Raw genomic sequence first — 19,898 nt, 5'->3', positions numbered from 1 at the left:
ATACATCAAAACATCTTTCTTTGGAGATTATATATTTTTTGAGTATGCCTTAGAAATTATAAACATTAATATTTTCATTTCTTAGGGGATATTTAAATTTTCTTTATAATATAACTCGAGCTTGGAAGAAGCCTTTTTTAACTGGTTAATGCCCAACTGTAAGGGCCTAACTTGGCGGCATTCCCTGCCCAGATGCTTGCGCACTTATTGGGAGGGTGTGTTTGCGTTGTAGACTCACAATATTACAGGATTGAGTCATTATGGGTAGCAATGCCCAAACCTGATCTTTCAGGCCATCGCCCCTGTACGTGGTGATGCACTACAGACTACGCGCGTGCCCGTCCATGCCCAAGGCGGGATGGATCAGGTGAAGTCCACGCATGCTAGGCGCGCGGGCCAACAAGCATGAGCGCGAGCGCGCCAAGCGCCACGCGCGGGCGCCAAGTGCCGGGCGGGAGCCAAAAGTTCTGCGCGCAGGCCCGAGACACGCAAGCCGGGCGGCATGCCGCGTGTGCAGCGCGCGGAGTTCTGCGGGGTACCACGCAGCGTGTGCAGGGCACGGGGCAGGGAGACATCCCGCCGAGAGACTAAGGCATGTGGCACACTGAGCGCGCTGAGGCAGAGAGACGACACTACCCAAGGGTAGTGCTGGGCGCGCTGCGCCCAGCTTGGTGTAGAATGCGGCGGCGTCGGGCACACTGCACGCGAAGGTGTCGGCGCGGGTGCTATTGACGTGTGTGATCGTCAAGGCAGGGATGGCGTGTGTGATCACCACGCTCGCGGGCGGACGGCGCCCGGCCCGGGGCACATGTATAGTGGCAGAGCATGCGCCCGTGTGCGGAGCGGCGACCTCCAAGCAGAGAGATGACACTACCCTAGCGCAAGGCGCCGCGTCTCATTTGTTGTATCACCCCTCGTCTTCCCCCATGTAATTGTCCCACCTACGATGTAGCACTTCATGATATGAATGCAATGAGCCTATTCCCTGACAGGACTGCTCCCCCACCATCTCCTCTAACCCCTTCTATGCGAACTTAAGCATTTGCAAAAAACTTCCGCTGCAAGATATCAAGGCTGCTCAGTGTTTTGCTCCGAGCACTGAGGCTGGCACACGCCAAATTCGAGCAAGAGACCTAGCTCAGGATTTGACCGTGTGACACTAACCTATAGCGAAGCACATACATCATGCCTCATGCACATGAAGAGGCCTATTATTTCATCGATTATGTCAGATATCTTGTTATATCACTGAAAATAAAATAGGTTTCCATTTGGACAAATATTTTGCATATATAAACTCTCTTTACTTTTTCCCATTAATATCTACGATAGTATCATTGGATCAACCTCTATATCATCTCAACATATATCTAAATTTCACAATTATCTCTCTCAAGTTACTACCTCATGTTCTGATAAATCACTCAAATTCACGCATCCAGAGAAGTCAATATTCTCAAAATGTCACTTTCTCACTAAATATCTTATGTTTAAAAATTACTCAACTCTCTTCTTCTAAAATAAATCAATCTCTTATCTATATTTATTTTAAAGCACACCATATTACTACTAAAATAAATATCTTATGTTTAAATGTTTAAGTTTTCAATTCTCAATAAAATACTGACTGTCTACGATGGTGTATACTCATTTCACAATTATCTCTCTCAAGTTACTACCTCATGTTCTGATAAATCACTCAAATTCACGCATCCAGAGAAGTCAATATTCTCAAAATGTCAATTTCTCACTAAATATCTTATGTTCAAAAATTACTCAACTCTCTTCTTCTAAAATAAATCAATCTCTTATCTATATTTATTTAAAGCACACCATATTACTTGGTTTTCAATTCTCAATAAAGTATTGACTGTCTACAATGGTGTATACTCATTTAATTCTCAACTTTTATCCTTGGACTCCATGTACTCGGTACCCTTCCCACACAGGTAGCCACACAAATGCAAGACCATATGACTTAATCAAAAAGGAATAAGAGGGCTTGAATAAGTAAACAACCCCACCAGCTTTTTACCAAGTCTTCTCTTTGCTGAGCTTACTGTCATGTTCTGAACAATTTCACTAACTAAACAGATGACTGGTTTATTAACTTTTCAATTCTGAACAAATCCCCCAGACTATTTTTTTTTCCTTTTTCTTTCTTTCTATATCTCTTCACAAATAATATATATGTATATATATATATATTTACCATCTTTAGCATGTAAATGGTCTTCAGAGATTTGAAGTTTTTCTGAACTTTTTAGAATGTACTAAATTGATGCTTTACAGGGAGAGAGTGAGGGAGAAGTTCAGAGGTCCATGTCCTCATCATCCTGGACATCAGGGTCAAGTTTCATCTTCTTCGGGGCCTGCGTGGCGGAGTCAGGTACCTGGATGAGGATTTCGGCTACGTGGCCGGTAGCCGGGTCCACCAAGCCGCCGTTCTTGTGGACAGTGTAGGAGAGAACGTCCTTGCCAGGCTCAGCATTGATGAAGACAGTTGAGTTTTCATCAATCTCCTCCCTGATGAGCATCCTGGACAGCTCTGTCACCACTTTCTTCTCTAGCCACCTTCTTATCGGTCTCGCCCCATACACCTGCCACAGACCCACCCACATCCAGGATCAGATGATGATGATGACATCAAATGATGATACAAACTGATGATGACATTAAATGATGATTATGTCTAAAGGTGACGCCAAATGATGATTAAGCGAAAGGGTGACACTAAATGACGATGATGACGATGACACAAATTATCATTCCATATGATGATAATGTCAGATGAGTTTGATGATGATGCCAAATGATGATGATAATGATGATGATGATGTATGAGAATTAGCAGTAAGGTGAATTTTGATTGCAATGATGAAATAGAAGCAAAGTATTAAGCAGATGAAGATGATGATAATGATGATGATGAACTCGAATAGACAGTAAGAGTGATGACTGTGATGATGATTGCACAAAAGAAAGATTCAAGTGTGAAGAGTAGAATGATGAAAAACCAAAGAAAAGGATGGTGATGGTGACAGTGTTGTTGATAAGATAGAAATGAAAGAACTATGATGAAGAGTAAATAGAAGAAGAAGATGACGATGATGATGCTGATGATGATAAGGGTAACAACATATGCGTAGTAGTATAGGATTAATAATGATGTTCTTGTTGATGGCAATGATGATGGTAACAATTCAGAACTAATATATGAAAATCGAAGAATTAAAAGAAGATAAAATTATGATTATCATGATGATGATAATTGATGATGATGAGAAGGGATGGGAATGGCTTACAGGATCATAGGCCTCTCGGAGGACGAGGTCAAGGGCAGCATCAGAGACAGCGAGGGCAACGCCACGCTCCGCAAGGCGGACAGCCACATCCTTCATCTGAAGACGTGCCACCTTCTTCAGCTGCTCGTGGGATAACGGATCAAACACCACGATCTCGTCCAACCTGTTCAGCAGCTCAGGCCTGAAGTACTTCCGTACCTGCCCATCATGCAGAGATAAATCAAAATATTAGAATTACTAAATGAAAACCCTGAACCCTGAACCCTAAAATCTAAACCTCGAACCCTTGACCCCAAACCCTCATGTTTATTCCTGTAATGTTGATTACCTCATTGAGGACACGGTTGCGAGCAGCTTCCATGGAACATGAGCCAGATAGGGCGGAGAGAAGGTGATCAGCGCCAAGGTTGGATGTGAGAATGATAACAGTGTTGGTGAAGTTAACAGTTCTGCCCTGGCCATCAGTGAGGCGGCCATCGTCGAGGACTTGAAGCAGCGTGTTGAACACAGACACGTGTGCCTTCTCCACCTCGTCAAAGAGGATGACACTGTATGGTCTCCGTCTCACCGCCTCTGTCAGCTGCCCACCTTCTTCATGTCCCACATACCTGTAAGAACCACCAGTCACAGCCAGGCCGTAAGAATCAGGAAGAAGCTTCAGTAAAGAAGACAATTATTAACGATGATGATTTCTTCCAAAAATTGATGATGATAATTGGCAAATAGAAGAAGATGAAGAATGTGATGATAAATTAGAAGCAATGATGATGATAAAGATGAAAAAGGTGATACTGAAGAACATAGAGAAGAAGAAGAAAAAGAAGAAAATGGCAATGACTAAGATAATGGTAGAGGCAGTGGGGTTGGTAGTGAAGAAGGACAAGAAGAAGATCATGATGAAGAAGAAAATGATGATGATCACCAACATGGTGAGGATGAAGAAAAAGATTAAAGAAGAAAATGATTAACATGATATTCTAGAAGAATTTAAGATGACGATGATGTGGAACATGAGGCTGATGATAGCGAGGATGAAGCTGAATAATAAAAATAAAAAATGATGTCAACGCAGAAAAGGATAATAATCATGATGATGACGATAATGATGAACTGAAAGAAAAAAGAAGAGGAAAAGGATCAAAAGAAAATAAATGACAATAATGACAATGAAACATAAGAAAATGACCAGGATGAGGAACCTTATGCACCATCAATATCATGTTGGTAAAGAGGAGGATATTCAACATACCCTGGAGGAGCACCTATCAGACGAGCCACGGAGTGTTGCTCCATGTACTCGGACATGTCAATGCGGACTAGGAGATTCTCATTGTCAAAGATCTGCTCCGCGAGGGCTTTCGCAAGCTCTGTCTTTCCCACTCCAGTTGGACCCAAAAAGAGGAATGACCCGGTGGGTTGCTCCGGCCGACCGAGCCCAGCTCGGGACCTCAACACCGCTTCAGCCACTGCCGTGACCGCCTGGTCTTGACCCACAACCCTCTGGTGCAGCCTCTCTGCCAGCCCAATCAGACGTTCCTTCTCATTCTGTCCAAGCCTCGTCACTGGAATCCCAGTCCACCTTGCCACAACCTGCACCAATTCCACCATTTAAGGAATTTCCCTAAACAGATGAAGTAATTCTTGTTTGGCATGCATCAACATCATGATGACAAATTCCACTTGCTGAAAATCAATAAAAAACTTCATTATATAGTTTACCTCTGCGATTTGGTCAGGCCCTACAGTCTCCGTCAACATAAGATTTTCATTGGTAGATCCTTCGAGGTTGGCAATGGCGACGTCAAGGTCTTGGATGGCGCCATACTTGAGATCAGCAACACGGGCCAGATCCATCCTACGCTCGGCTTCCTGCAAACTGAACATCAGCTCCTCACGGCGTTGCTTCAGCCGTCTAATCTCATCAATCCTCTCCTTCTCTTTCCTGTACTTCATGACCAATGGCTGCAGCTTATCCCTGAGATCATCAAGCTCCTTCCGAACCTATACATTGGGGAAGAATGAATTAGACTGATTATCATCAAAATTAGAGAGAGTAAAGATACAAACTTACCTCAAGAAGACGGGCTTTACTGGCTTTATCCTTCTCCTTTTCAAGAGCATGAAGCTCCACTTCAAGCTGTATCCTCCTCCTCTCGAAATTGTCAATCTCCTCAGGCTGGCTATCAAGCTGCACCCTTACATTAGCGCAGGCCTCGTCCACCAGATCAATTGCCTTATCAGGCAAATGCCTCCCTGTTATATATCTATTGGAGAGCTGAGCTGCCATAACAAGTGCTCTGTCTTGAATCCTCACACCATGGTGCCCTTCATACTTCTCCTTGATCCCTCTGAGAATACTGATAGTATCTGCCACGCTGGGCTCTGCCACATAGACTTGCTGAAACCTTCGTTCAAAGGCTGCATCTTTCTCCACATATTTTCTATACTCCTCCAATGTGGTGGCGCCAATACAGCGGAGCTGCCCACGAGCCAGCATTGGCTTGAACAGGTTTGCTGCATCCATGGCGCCCTCCGTACGGCCTGCCCCAAGCACGAGGTGGATCTCATCGATGAACAGGATGACCTTACCTGTTAAAGAACAAATTAAGTCTCTTTAATACCAGCTATCGCTAAATGTAAATAATTGAACTAGTGCCTTTCCTTAATCTCATTTGCACCAATAGCTGGTAAACTCTCAAATCTTAAGGTCTTGTATAAATGTTAATCATCGAAGAGCTGCCCTTCCTAAATGTCAAGAATAGAACTAGCAATCTTCCTACCAGCTATAGCTTTGACAACAGTGGTAAGAGCTCAAAGCTTAAGGTCTGGTATAAATGTCAAGGATAGAACTTGCGCTCTTCCTATCACTTAGAGCTTAACATCCGGCATATATGTTAACCATAAAACAGCCACCCTTCCGATTAGCTATAGCTTTTAACACAGTAGTAAGCTTCCAAATTTCAACATTCTGCCCAAATGTGAAGAATGGAACTAGTACCCATCCTTGTAGCTATAGCTTCTAGCACAGTGGTACGCGCTCAAATCTTAACATCTGAAGTAAATGTTAAGCATAAAAGAGCCGCCCTTCCTTAATCTCAAGTATAGAACTAGCGCCCTTCCCATCAGCTATAGCTTTGATCAAATCTTAACATCCAATCTAAATGTTACTAATCGAAGCATCGCTTTCCCTATCAGCAATAGCTTTGATCAAATCTTAACATCCAATGTAAGTGTCAATAATAGAAGCAGCGCTTTCCCTATCAGCTATAGTTTTCTGGGTTTTGTATGACCCAGAATGCGGATATTGTGGGGAGTACAGAAGATCAACATCCTACCGAAATATTAATAATAGAAGAAGCGCCATTCCTATCAGCTATAGCATTCATAACAAAGATAATAAACACTTAAATTCTAACATTACCTTGAGCTATAGCATTATTAGCTATAGCATTTAGAACAAAGATAATAAACGCTTAAATTCTAACATTACCTTGAGCTATAGCATTATTAGCTATAGCATTTAGAACAAAGATAATAAATGCTTAAATTCTAACATTACCTTGAGCCATAGCATTATTAGTTATAGCATTTAAAACAAAGATAAAAAACGCTTGAATTCTAACATTACCTTGAGCTTCTTCCACCTCTTTGAGCACAGCTTTGAGCCTCTCCTCGAACTCTCCTCTGTACTTTGCTCCCGCTACCAACGCGCCCATGTCAAGCGCCACCAACTTCACATCTTCAAGATTACTGGGCACGTCGCCTTTCATTATTCTCTGAGCAAGCCCTTCGACGACGGCCGTCTTCCCAACGCCAGGCTCTCCGATCAAAACTGGATTGTTCTTCGTTCTCCTGGAGAGAATCCTGACCACGCGCCTGATCTCCTCATCCCTCCCGATCACCGGATCGAGCTTCCCGGCCTGATCAACGAGATCTCGACCGTACGTCTTCAAGGCTTGGAAGTTGCTATCCCCGGAAGCGCTCTCCACCTTCTTCCCCTCTTTGCCGCGAGTCCTCTCCACCTCGGCCTTGACTCTGGCCGAGCTAACCCCGGCTTCCTTGAGGCAATCCCCGATCTGGGTATCCTCGAGGAGGCCGAGGATCAGCTGATCGACGGCCAGATGCGTGTCGCCGCGGGATTTCTGGGACGATTGCGCCCGTCGGATGCATTTGATGAGGGAATTGGAGGGGGGAACCTCGTCGGGAGGGGGGTGTTGAGAGGGGATTTTCTTTAGGGTTTGGTTGATTACCCGCTCGAAGGAAGCGGCGAAGGAGTCTTCTCCGCCGGCGGCGTTGGCGACGGCTTGGCGGAGAACGCCGCCGGCGTCGCCGACGAGCGCGGCGGCGAGATGGACTGGCGTTAGCTGGGCGTGGCCGGAGTTGACGGCGAGCTCGTGCGCTCCGGCGAGGGCTTCGTTCGTCTTGTGCGTGAATTTGTCGGGGTTCATGATCTGATCTCGCGAATTGCAGAAGAGAAACTTGGGATTTGAATCGAGATGTCGGGGTTCGTGATCTGATCTCGCGAATTGCAGAAGAGAAACTTGGGATTTGAATCGAGTTTGAATCTGATTTCGGGGAAGAACGAACCAACGGTTGTTTATATAGGATTCAAGAAGACGGTTCGTGGGTGTTCTAGAACAGTCTCGAGAGTCGTGGAACGGTCTGGGTCGTTCGATTATTTCTAGGCTGCTAAGATGGAGCCACGTGTGAGTAGCCGTTTCCCGCCTGGAGAGTATCCGTTGGGATCAGAAGGTCGATCGAATCTGCCGATCGATCGTCGGATGTATTTAAATAGGATCCGATTCGATCCGATTTGATCGGATTCCCCGTCCTTAGTGGCATTGGGCGGATATATTTTTTTATTAATTTTTTCAATTAATAATACTCTCTCTCTCTGTCTCTCGGAGAGACTCTCTCCGTCTCACTCTGACTATGTCTTCGTCTCTGTCTCACTCGCTCTCTGTCTCCGTCTCTCTCCGTCTCGCTCTCTCTCTGTCTCCTACTCTGTCTCTCTCTCTCCGTTTCACACTCTCTGTCTCTCTACCACCATTTCACTCTCTCTGTCTGTCTCTCTCCTTCTCACTCTCTCTCTCTCTGTCTCTCTCTATCTCTCTCTATCTCAATCTCTCTCTGTCTCTCACTAGCTATCTATCTATCTCACAATCCCTCTATCTGTCTAGCTATCTCTCTCTCTCTCTCTATCTACCTATCTATCTCACAATATCTCTATCCATCTATCTATCTCACTATATCTCTATCCATCTATCTACCTCACTATCTATCTACCTATCTACTCACTATAACTCTATATATCTATCTACCTATCTCACTATCTATCTACATGTCTATCTCTCTATCTCTTTATCTATCTACCTATCCATATCTCTGTCTATATCTATATCTATCTTACCGTCTCTACCTATTTATCTCACTATATAGCAGTATCTCTCTCTATCTCAGTGTCTCTCTATCTATCTATATAACTTATATCTCTATCTATCTATATATCTCTATCTATCTATCTATCTATCTTTCTATCTATCTATCTATCGTACATTTTTTAGAATTTATTTTAATTGTTGTTAATAAAAACATTTTTATTGAAACTGGCCCTTATTGGGCCAGTTTAATCATTAAAAGGGTGTTAAGTGCGCAGGGAAACACACCGAGGAGAGCGCCGACGAATCAGAAGATGCGATTGGGATTCGGTGCGTGGCATGCATGCACACCCGGTCGTGCGTGTCGTGCACCACGTGCAGCATGGCTCGCAGCACACACTGCACGACATGGACCAGTCAGAAGAGAGATCTAAATAATACGCACGATCCGCCGTGCGCACGACACATGGACCTCCACTTTGCCATGTGGCCGGTTGCGTTGCGTCGCACACCCTGCGTACAGCGCGCAAAAGATAAAAAATCTAGTGGAATCGGAAGAAACTGTTTTTCCGATTCCACGGCGAATAAGAGCACCTATCATGTTGAGGTTGTCAAGCACATCCTGCACCATCCAAGAAGTGTTTTATGGCATGAAAGTATTTTTTCGTTCCTGTATAAACTCCTCGAATGTAACGAGCCAAGCCGCATCGATCAAACATGGGCCCCGCCATTTTTTTGTATCCCTTGTGAGGTAGAAAGTGGTAGTGAAGACCTTCCTCTCCTCTGAGGTCTCTCTCAAATCGAAATGTCTTTGCAAATCGTAAAGGAAGTAAAAATCCCACCCCTCCCTATGGTTAATGGTGTACGGTTTTGGGGTTGGGACAGCCAGCAAGTCTTCTCCCCCGCTAGATTAAAACTTGGACAGCTCTGCTCTCCATTGAGTCGCAAACTGCATCTATAGAGATATCACCATCCTGGTGAGCTTCTTGATGCCGCCGTGCATGGAGTGATTTGTTTTTTCCAACTGCTTGAGTCTGGTCTCCAACAGTGACATCCTGGAAATCATTTCTTTTTCTAGTTTATCCACTCAAGCCATGACTCCCAATAGTTCATTGTGAATCCCACCTAGCTCTTGCTTCAAGCATTGCGCCCTTGAGCGCTTCTTTTGTCTTAACATTGTTGGATCTCCTCTATACTTCATCTCCTTCAGAAAAATGTCTCAATAATGATGGGTGAGGAACCCACCCTGGCTTTGATACCAAAGGCGATGCGGTCAAATCCATAGCTAAGAATAATGCTCGATCTTATTCTTGCCAGCTTCAACGATTGAGCAAGAATATTGAACATCTGTCACTTTTGCAGTTGAGGTCTTTTTGAATAGCTTAAGATAACTTGGAGGTCAATGACAGAAGGTAGGGCTAGGCCCATAGCATAAATTAAGAACATTAGATTATAACAAAAAAATTACATCAATGTCTTTAAGCACGTTCCAAGTTCAAAGTACCATTTGTACAAATAAGAATCCCTTTCCTTACATGATTTGTTCTTCATATACATAGATATATGCTCTATGAGGAAATTACTTTCATGTTATTATTTATTTCACTTTTATTTTTCTTTTATTATGAATTTATAACTTGTCTTTATTTTATGCCATTCTACATACATTTTTTACTAAAAGTTGAAATGATTTCACATGTCAGAAAATATTGATTTGAATTTATTTAAATATTATAAGGGGTTTAATATATTTTAAATATGTTCTGATTTTTTGGGATTTTATATTATTTTAATGGAAGTTTCTGAAATTCAATTCATAAAAAAACTGTTTTACAATTCATAAAAAATAATTTTAAATTTATTTAAATATTTTGCATGAGTTATTTCATTTCTCTGGTCCTAGAAATTCTTCCCATGATAGCAGTTTGCCATAAATTTTTAAGGAGAGAAAAATCAGATGGCTCAGGTCGCTTCAAATTCAAACAATGATATCTAATGAGGGTAGTTCCAAATTTCCCTGTTCTAATCTTCAGCATCTTAGATCTATAAGTAGAATTGTCTAATCATCCAGAATCTTAGATCTATAAGTAGATCTAAAAGTATAATCTTTTATTTTCTTCCTAACTATGGTTATCAGAGTGGTGTTCCCCTCCATATTTTTGCATCAGTGACACTAAAATCATCATCACAAGCCCTCCGTCCTATTTTTGTCGGATTGTATCCACCATCATCTCTTTCAAAAAAAGGATGGCATCTCTTTCATCTGCTCTCCTTCACTCATCTCCATCTTTGTCTATCAAAGTGCAAGCTAAGATATTTTAAACTTAGAAGTAATTAGTAATTTTATACTGCAAAGTCATATCAAAAAATTCCAAAATTTTATATAAAATCTGAAGAAAGTGGTTCAATAGGATTAATATCCTCTGACCCTTATGTAATAATAGATGGTTTTGACTATTTTTCTTCCATAAGGTTAGATTTGTTTCCTAAAATCTATATAAATATACTAAAAATAGAAATCAAATATGAAATTCATTTATTCAATACTTTACGTGGATTCAACCGTAAATTTCTCTATGCTTGTAAGGAATATTACAAATATTTTTGCATAATCTGGAAGCCTTATATCATATGTTTAACCCTAAAGTTTGGTTCTGTAGTGAGCACGAGCAACATGTGGGCTGTAGCTTTAAAGATTATGAAAAGGCTTCATCTGTTTTTATCTATCTTAATCTCTTTATATATGTATTTAATGTTCTGTAAAAAGGTTGAGAGGGTAATAAAGTTTTTTATTCATATTTAGATATTTAAATGATTCAAACCTGGGAAAATTAAGATTGTTTCCTTTTTAATTTACCTTTTTAAATTTCTGTGCCTGAATTTTTATTATTTATAATTTTTTCTTAGTCATCATGACATCTAAAGGGATGCCCAAGTTTCTGAAAGACCCTTATGAGACTAACACCATGAGTCAAGATGACTGGACTTCTTGTCCTTGAAGGACATGTCAAGGTACCAACATGGATATATTCATAAGAATTTTGAAAAGAATAGCATGCATGAATAAAAATGAAATATGATTGATTTTCACATAGTAAAGAAATCCACGGGAAACTGAACAAAGAACTAGAGATACCCTAATCACATTGAATTTTAACTATATATTAAATATAATAAGTTCTCTATCTTTTCCTTGTTGATAATGAAACACTTTTAAAGTATTTACAATCCACACGTTTTGCTAGTCATCTGGGATTCTGTTATCAAATAAAGATGAAGACCACACATTTTCTTAGTCTTTTCTTTTGGGAGGTAACTATAAGGGTAGAACAATTGACAGTCTCTTTATGAAGTAGATTCTAGAGAGAGAGTATGTGAGTGATTGACAGAGAGAAAGAGATGGAGAATGAGGGAAATGAGAAAGAATGACGGAGAGAGTGTAACTTTAAATGTTTATAGATTATTGAAGTAAGATAGATTTAATAAGGGTTTAATAAAGTAGAGTTAAGTTTCAGAGAAGTAAGAAAGTCAAATTTAAATTAAGAAGAGTATAAGAAATTTATAGAGATGGAGATCTAGAACGTGATGGATAATTATGAGGGTTAATTAAGATTTAAATAATTAAATATTTCCCCACACTTTGATAGAGAGGTGCACGTAAGAGAAGATAGAGAGCTGAGAGACATGAGATAAAGAAGTGAGAGCGAGATATGTTAAAGCGTATTAGACAGAGGTGAGAGCGATAGTAGATAGGAATCTTCTAGAGATGATATAGAGAGCTGAGAGAAAGAGGTATGAGCAAGATAATATAAAGGGTGAGTGTTGTGGGACACAATTGCTGACTTAGGGAAATTTTTAAATGAACACAAAAATAATATTTATAAAGTATTCCGTGAGAGTGATCAGAATGGGTTTAATCCTATAGAAATGGGACTAAATCAGTAGAATAGGGATTTAATAAAGACAATAAGGGAATAACTGTGATATGCCAAACTTAATGGAAGTAGGAGATTTGAAATACTCTGGCAAATTTTAACACATGGATTCATCAGGTCAATACCCACTTAGAGAAAGTCAACAACTATCATGCACCAACAATTATCTGAAACTTAAGGCGTCACAAGGTATCTTGGAGACAGGAACCAATAGCTTGGTTGTTCATATGTTGAATGGCCTGGATTGACATTGATCTACTGTTCCCAAAACACGTGTGAATGAGAAGAACAAAGTGTGGGAAGATATAATGGAAGTTAAAATTTTAACTGGCGAGAGATGATGTTGACGTGTAGCACGAGACAGATGGAGGTGAAATGTGTAAAATGAACTCACAAGGTTGATGGACTAACATGTGAGAATGGATGAAGATAGGAAGAAGGGAGAAAATGAGAGGTGAGATAAAGTTTATGAGGGTGAGATGAAGGTGTGTGGTCAACAAGGTCATGGTTAAGATGTTAGGAAGATGATGAGGAAAGACAAGGCATGGAAGAAAGGGAGGAAGGAACCCAAGAGGAGCTGATTGATGTTGAAGACACCACATTAGTCATTTCCATTATCGTAATTGATGGATATTATATGGCCGTCAAGCCAACCACACAACCATGCTTATTTAAGTTCATTGAATAAAAAATTTATGTTTATTATAATCCAAGTGTGATGTTTATAATGAAGTCCATGAATACATGCAATGACATAGTGAAATATTCCTATTCAATGGATACAATGATCATTAGTGTTTCAACATGTATTCTAAATATTTCTATTCTATGGACAGTGGAGATGGACATCGAATTATCAGGATAGAATAGCAACAGCTGATCCTACTTATATGATAAGTATAACTGATCATGTGGCTATTAGTGTGGAGACACTGAGGACAAATAGTGGGTGCTCTTTGGAGAAAGAGTTCTCTGAATTGATTTGTACGAATCCCTGAATGGTATTATATCTAAACGTCAATGAGAATGATTTATGTCACAATTGTATAAGTGATCCACTGAACCTAAGACACCAATGACATCTTGTGAATGGATGACTACATTTTGGTTAAAACTTATGAGCCACTAATCATGGGATTCAAGTAAGTCATAGCTTGGATGTAGTAAGAAGCTCACAAAGATGATTGAGTGGTCAAGACGAGATCATCCTCCCTTGGTATAAGAGGAGATTGACTCAAGGAAGACGATGCAGAAAATCCCTAGCTAGGGTAGTGAGGATATTGGAGGAGTTTTCCAATTATCTCCATTACGCACCAAACTAATCGAATGACGGATTAGGGTTTGACGATAAACCGTACCCTAAGTTGTTGAAGAGTCTTGCACGGATGATGGATTCTACATACATGATAATTGATGATGGTAAAGGTTCCATGAGAGAGTTCAACATTATATGGTATCTTTCAAAGCACAAGGTGTAGTTTGGCACTCCACAGGTGGAAGTTTAACCTATCAATTGGGTTAAATTTATCCTTAGTTAATTAATCTAGATGTTGATATAGTTAATTAATAAAGTTGGCCAATAATTATTTTTGGGCCACTAGAGTTATTAACTATAATGATACATGGGCCTAGAGGGTCATACGCGCAAGGTCATAAGGGCATTAGAGGATATATTTTACTTTGTAGGGTATTTGTGAAAAACTTAAGTAAAATATAAATAGGGAAGGGATATCAACTTCAAGAACCTAGGCCAGCCAGATTTGGGAGCCCCTCCCTTTCTCCATTCTCTTCTCCACTCATCCAAGGAGAATGTCTTCTAGAATTTCAAGAAGAGTTGAAGAAGAAGACATGGAGATCCAAGTGCTGAATGATTTCGTGGATACTTCTAGATGTCTGATGCGTGAAGGGCTTCAAAACAATCTCAGAGTGTCAAAGTCAAGGGTGGAACGAGTTCCCCATAAGGTACACTCAACATTTGTTTTAAAGATCGATTACAAATCGATCAACACACTTCCACATCCATAGAGTTGTGTTTCCCATGGAAGAACCAAGGCAAAGAACCCAACATTTATCACCAGACAACCACTCTTCTATGATAAAAAAACTTTGCAATAATTCTAAAACAAAAATTTCGTAAAGACAGGCTCATTGCCCTTTCTAAAGAAAAAATAAACATGCAGATACAAGGCAAATGAACCATAGGCTGTTTAAGAAGAAGTGGTTGAGAGTGGATACAGGTTGTGAGAAAACTCAAGTTTGGAAGTTACAGAGAGAAGAGAAAGAAACAAAGTGAGGGAAGAAAGTGGTAGAATTAATAATAGTGGGTGGTTAAGAAGATGAAAGAGGGGATAGAAAGAGAGGTAATAGGTGTAGTAGAAAACTCAAAGAAACGGTTGAGTGAGGAAAAAGAAAATGAGAGTGAGGAGAAAACTCAAAGAAAGGGGCTGAGTGTGTGTGTGTGAGAGAGAGAGAGAGAAAAGAACATGAGAGAGGAGAACACTCAAATAAAGGGGCTGTGTGAGGAGAGAAAGAAAAAGAATGTGAGAAAGAAAGGAGAAAAGAAGTTCAAGGAAAAAATAGAGAGAAAGAGAAGGGAGAGAGAGTGATAGGCACATGTGAAAGCAACAGGAGATACAGATAGATAGAGATAGAGGAGATAGTTAAGTGGAAGGAGGTGAGATCAAGATAACTTAAAAAGTAAGAGATAACAGTGAGATGAAGAGAAGAAGGAGAGTTGCAAGCGCTCTGTCATAGAGAGGTAAAAGAAAGGGAAGATAAAGAGCTGGGAATAAGAGGAGTTTCAGAAGTAAAAGTGAGAGAAGATAGAGATATGTGATACCCAGGTCCTTCATAATCTTTATCATAATCATCATAATCATAATCCTAATCACCATACTTCTCACCATAATCTGTATCATCATCATGGTCATCCTAACCCTTATCATCATCATCATTATAACCGTTATCCTCATCCTTATTATTGTCATCCTCATTATAACCATTATACTCATCCTTATTAGTATCATCCTCACCATAACCTTTATCATGATCCTTGTTATCATAATACACATCATAAGTCTTATTACCATTCTTATCGTCCTCCCCCTCATCCTTACCCTTATCATCATCCTTATCGTCATCATCCTCATATATCCATTATCACCATCCTTATCATCATAATCCTCATTATTGCACCTATCATCATCCTATCATCATAATCCTCATTATAATGTTTATTATCATCCTTATGATCATCATCTTCATAATAAGTTTTATCATCATCCTAATCGTAACCCGTATCATGAGAATCCTCATCATATCCCATATATCATCCATATCATCATCACCATTATTTTTACGATCATCATCCTCATCATAACGCTGATCCTTATCCTTATTATCATCATCCTCACCATAACCTTTATCATTATCCTATGATCTTCATCCCCATGATAGCCCTTATCACTATCCTTATCATTATAGCCCTCATCATATCCCTTATCCTCATCCTTGTTATCATCCTGATCGTCGTTATTATTATATTCCATATCATAACAATTATCCTTATCCTTATGATTCTCAGCCTCATCATAACCCTTATCATCATCCTCATTATAAACCTTTATTGTAATATTCATCCTAACCTTTATCATCCTCCTTGTGATCATACTCCTTATTATAACATTTATATCTTCCTCATCGTAGCCCTTCTCATATTTGTTATCCTCATAATCATCATCATGTCCCCCATCATGATCCTTATGATCTTGATCCTAGTATTTATCATATTCCTTGTGATTATTATCCTCATTATCACCTTTATCATCATCCTTATTATCATCATCATCCTTATCCTAAACCTTATCATATTATACTTATCCTAACCCTTATCCTCATCCTCGTCATGCCCATTATCACCATACTTATCATTATAATCCTCATCATAACATGTATTACCCTGCTCGCGATCATTATCCGCAATATAACCCAAAGAATTCAATTAGAGAGATTAAGAAGAAAATATAGAAGTGTTTTGGTTGGTTCTTTAGGTTTGAAAATTCAGTAATAACTACTTTATTGGATAATGAAATGGGAAATTTAATATCCTAGAATGTTAACACTTTTTATAAGTTTTTTTATGGTTTTATTTTATATGCACTTGGAATAGCTAGGAAATCTCTCAATTTCTCCTCTAAATCCTAGTCAGGGCTTGTACATTCCGCTCAAGCCAAGCAATTTAGAAGTTCAGATAGGGATCAAGAAGAAAGATTAAGAAATTCAACTAACAACATCCAAAATACACCAAAAGTTCAAATACAAAGAAGGAAAAAGTACCAAATAGGTTGATCCAAGCTGGAGCTCCTCTCTGTCTTGCAGCTGTGATAGAGCACCATAAAAAATGACCCCCTCCTCTCGAAATTCGGCTTTTATACTTAGGTTGAATGGTAAAAATTACCATTTTACCCCTAATTAGTAATTAATTTTTATCTATCAATGTAGGCTTGATCTCAATGATCCAACCAAGATAGAAAGAGGGGATCAAGACGAGCAAATCCATAAAAAATTCATCTCAATCAGACTTGTGGATCAAAAATGATGAATAAATGAATTTAAACCAATATTAACCATTGGATTTAAATCATTTATTTATAATTTTTTTCTTTTAAACGGCTCACTGAGGTGTCGTCCTCTCACTGGCGGCGACCTTTCAACTTCTTCAGGCGGGTGCGTTCTCGTTGTGCCACGTACGCCGTGGCGAATATAAAAAAGAAAGAGAAAATGTGAGAAAAATAAGCGCCATAAATCCACTCGCAGCTCGCCACGTCACCGCTCATGCATGCGCTTTGCATGCGCCGCACGGGCGGTAAACTTACCGCCCAGTGGCCGCTATCACTACCCCCCGTCAGATTCTCATCGGACGACTGTGATGAGGCCACGTTGTCGCCAATGAAGGTCGCCCTGTCATTTTACACATAAATCCTTTTTAAAACGTAAAATTGCCGCCCGATACCGCCCAAAAATAATTGTGTATATACCCCTTGCGCATTCTCTCTCCTCTGATTTCTCCTAAAAACATTAAAACAAATATTAAATAATTACAATAAAACCCTAGAATATTTTAAATGATATCTTTACACCTGCAACGACGACCGAGAGCTGTTTTTGAGGGCAACATTGCAACAAAAATTTACGAAAAGCTCTTCAAAGATCGAAAATAATCTTAATACTCATTTTTTTCTCATAAATATATCTTTTTTTCTTAGAAAAAATGCATTTCTTCCTCAAATAAATCTCAGAAAAATCCAATAACATCCTAAAAAATCCTAGAAAATTCTAGAACATTCACTGATTCATCCCCGTACTAATATATCTCAAAATTAAATATTAAAATTGCCATTTTCATTCAAAAATAATTATTTCAAGCTCAAATAAATCCCTTAAAATTCATAGAATTAACAGAAAATTAGGGAAAAATCAGAAATCACTTGAAAACAGTATTTTTATGTAAATACATGATAACAACCCCATTTTAAGCTCTTTAAATGCATAAAATTGTGCTGGTAGCATGAAATAAAGACCGAATTTAGGGTGTTATCATTATTCCTAACCCTTATCATCATACATATCATCATAATCTTCATCACATCCCATATCATCATCCTCATCATTGCAGTTATCATTATACTTAATGATCTTCGTCCTCATTATAGCCCTAATGATCATCCTTATTATCCTCCTCATCATCCTTATCATCACCATCAACATTATAACCTTTATCATTATCCTTATGATCATCACCCTCATCAGAACCCTTATCATCATCTTTATCATGATGATCCTAATTAGTACCCTTATCATCAACCCTATCATTATATTCCTCATCATTATGTGTATCATCATTCCATAATAACCTTTATCATCATCCTTATCATAATTATCCTGATCCTATTCCTTGCCATCATCATCCTGATCCAAACCCTTATTCATGTTCCTTCTCATCATCATCCTCATCATATCCATTGTCACCATCCTTACTATGCATATGATGATTTTACACGTTATAACCCGTATTATCATCCATATCTGCATAATCCTCATTATAACCCTTGTCATCATCCTTATATGCATAATCCTCATCATTCCAATATCATCATCCTCATCATAACACTTTTCATTATGCTTATGATCCCCACAATCATCATAACCTTTAGCATCCTCATCCTCATCCTCATCATAAGTCTTACTACCATCATCTTATCATTATCATCCTCGTCATAACCCTTTTCATCCTATTATGATCATTATCCTCGTCATAACCCTTATCATCCTATTATGATCAATATGCTCATCATAACCCTTATCATCTTCCTTATGATCATCAGGGTCATCATCAAAACCCTCATCATCATCCTTACCATCTGCGTCCTCGTCATAATCGATATCATCATCCTTATCATGCTCATCCTCATCGTAACCCTCATCATTGTCCTTGTGATCTATTCATGTCGAAAACGATTTCTCTTTCTATCTTTCTTTCTTTTTTCTCTTAATCTCTTTCGCCCTCTTTCGCTCTCTCTTCTCTTGCTCTCTTTCTCTCTTTATTTTTCTTCATCTCTTTCGCTCTCTCTTCTCTTGCTCTCTTTGTCTCTTTATTTTTCTTCATATCTTTCGCTCTCTCTTCTCTTGCTCTCTTTCTCTCTTTATTTTTCTTCATCTCTTTCGCTCTCTCTTTCTCTCTCTCGCTTTCTTTCTGGTATAGGGGTTGGATCTGCGCCAGGTTCATTCTTTCTCTCTCTGTCTCGCTCTCGCTCTCTTTCTCTTGCTCTCTCGCCCTCCTTCGCTTGCTCTCTCGCTCTCTTTCTTTGCTCTCTCGCTCTCTCTCTCTCTCTCTCCCTCGCTCTCTTTCTGGCTCTCGCTCTCTGTCTCTCTCTTGCGGTCTCTCTCTCTCTCTCCCTCGCTCTCTTTCTGGCTCTCGCTCTCTATCTCTCTCTTGCGGTCTCTCTCTCTCTCTCCCCCAAACGAGCTCTCGTTCGACACCTCCCTCTCTCCCTTTCGTGTACTCTTCTTCTCTCCTATCGAGCTCTCGTCCAACACCCTCTCATCCCTCTCTCGTTTGTGCTCTCTCCCTCTCGCTCTTATTCGAGATTTAGACTTGAGGTATAAATATTGTAGATTTACCCGGCGACCAAAATCCTGTTATTTTGGCACTGGCAATCCGCGGTTCGTCGCCTCGTGTCTTCCGCCTATCAAATCAGGAAAAAATCGATGGTAAAATATGA

At 39.8% G+C, this 19,898-nt stretch overlaps 1 protein-coding gene across 1 annotated transcript; it reads right to left on the bottom strand.

The window, feature by feature from the left end:
* Nucleotides 1-2,238: 2,238 nt before the first annotated feature.
* On the bottom strand, nucleotides 2,239-7,883 carry HSP101 (heat shock protein 101). Its single transcript, XM_078583007.1, has 7 exons — nucleotides 6,934-7,883; nucleotides 5,377-5,894; nucleotides 5,025-5,306; nucleotides 4,555-4,895; nucleotides 3,634-3,913; nucleotides 3,306-3,503; nucleotides 2,239-2,600 (listed from the first exon to the last, which is right to left on the bottom strand). Exons 1-7 carry the CDS (start codon nucleotides 7,751-7,753, stop codon nucleotides 2,313-2,315), a joined length of 2,727 nt encoding a protein of 908 aa, XP_078439133.1. The 5' UTR covers nucleotides 7,754-7,883; the 3' UTR covers nucleotides 2,239-2,312.
* Between the last annotated feature and the right edge of the window lie 12,015 nt (nucleotides 7,884-19,898).

This window comes from Wolffia australiana, chromosome 11 (genome assembly GCF_029677425.1).
Source record: "Wolffia australiana isolate 7733 chromosome 11, ASM2967742v1".
Classification (NCBI taxonomy): domain Eukaryota; kingdom Viridiplantae; phylum Streptophyta; class Magnoliopsida; order Alismatales; family Araceae; genus Wolffia; species Wolffia australiana.
This window is presented reverse-complemented; position numbering and strand designations above follow the sequence as displayed.

Coding starts and splice junctions, on each gene's coding strand:
- HSP101 (XM_078583007.1), bottom strand. CDS start 7,753: ATGAACCCCGACAAATTCACGCACAAGACGAACGAAGCCCTCGCCGGA. Junction 4,896..5,024: donor GGCCTGACCAAATCGCAGAG/GTAAACTATATA, acceptor GAATTGGTGCAG/GTTGTGGCAAGGTGGACTGG. Junction 3,504..3,633: donor GCAACCGTGTCCTCAATGAG/GTAATCAACATT, acceptor CATGATGGGCAG/GTACGGAAGTACTTCAGGCC.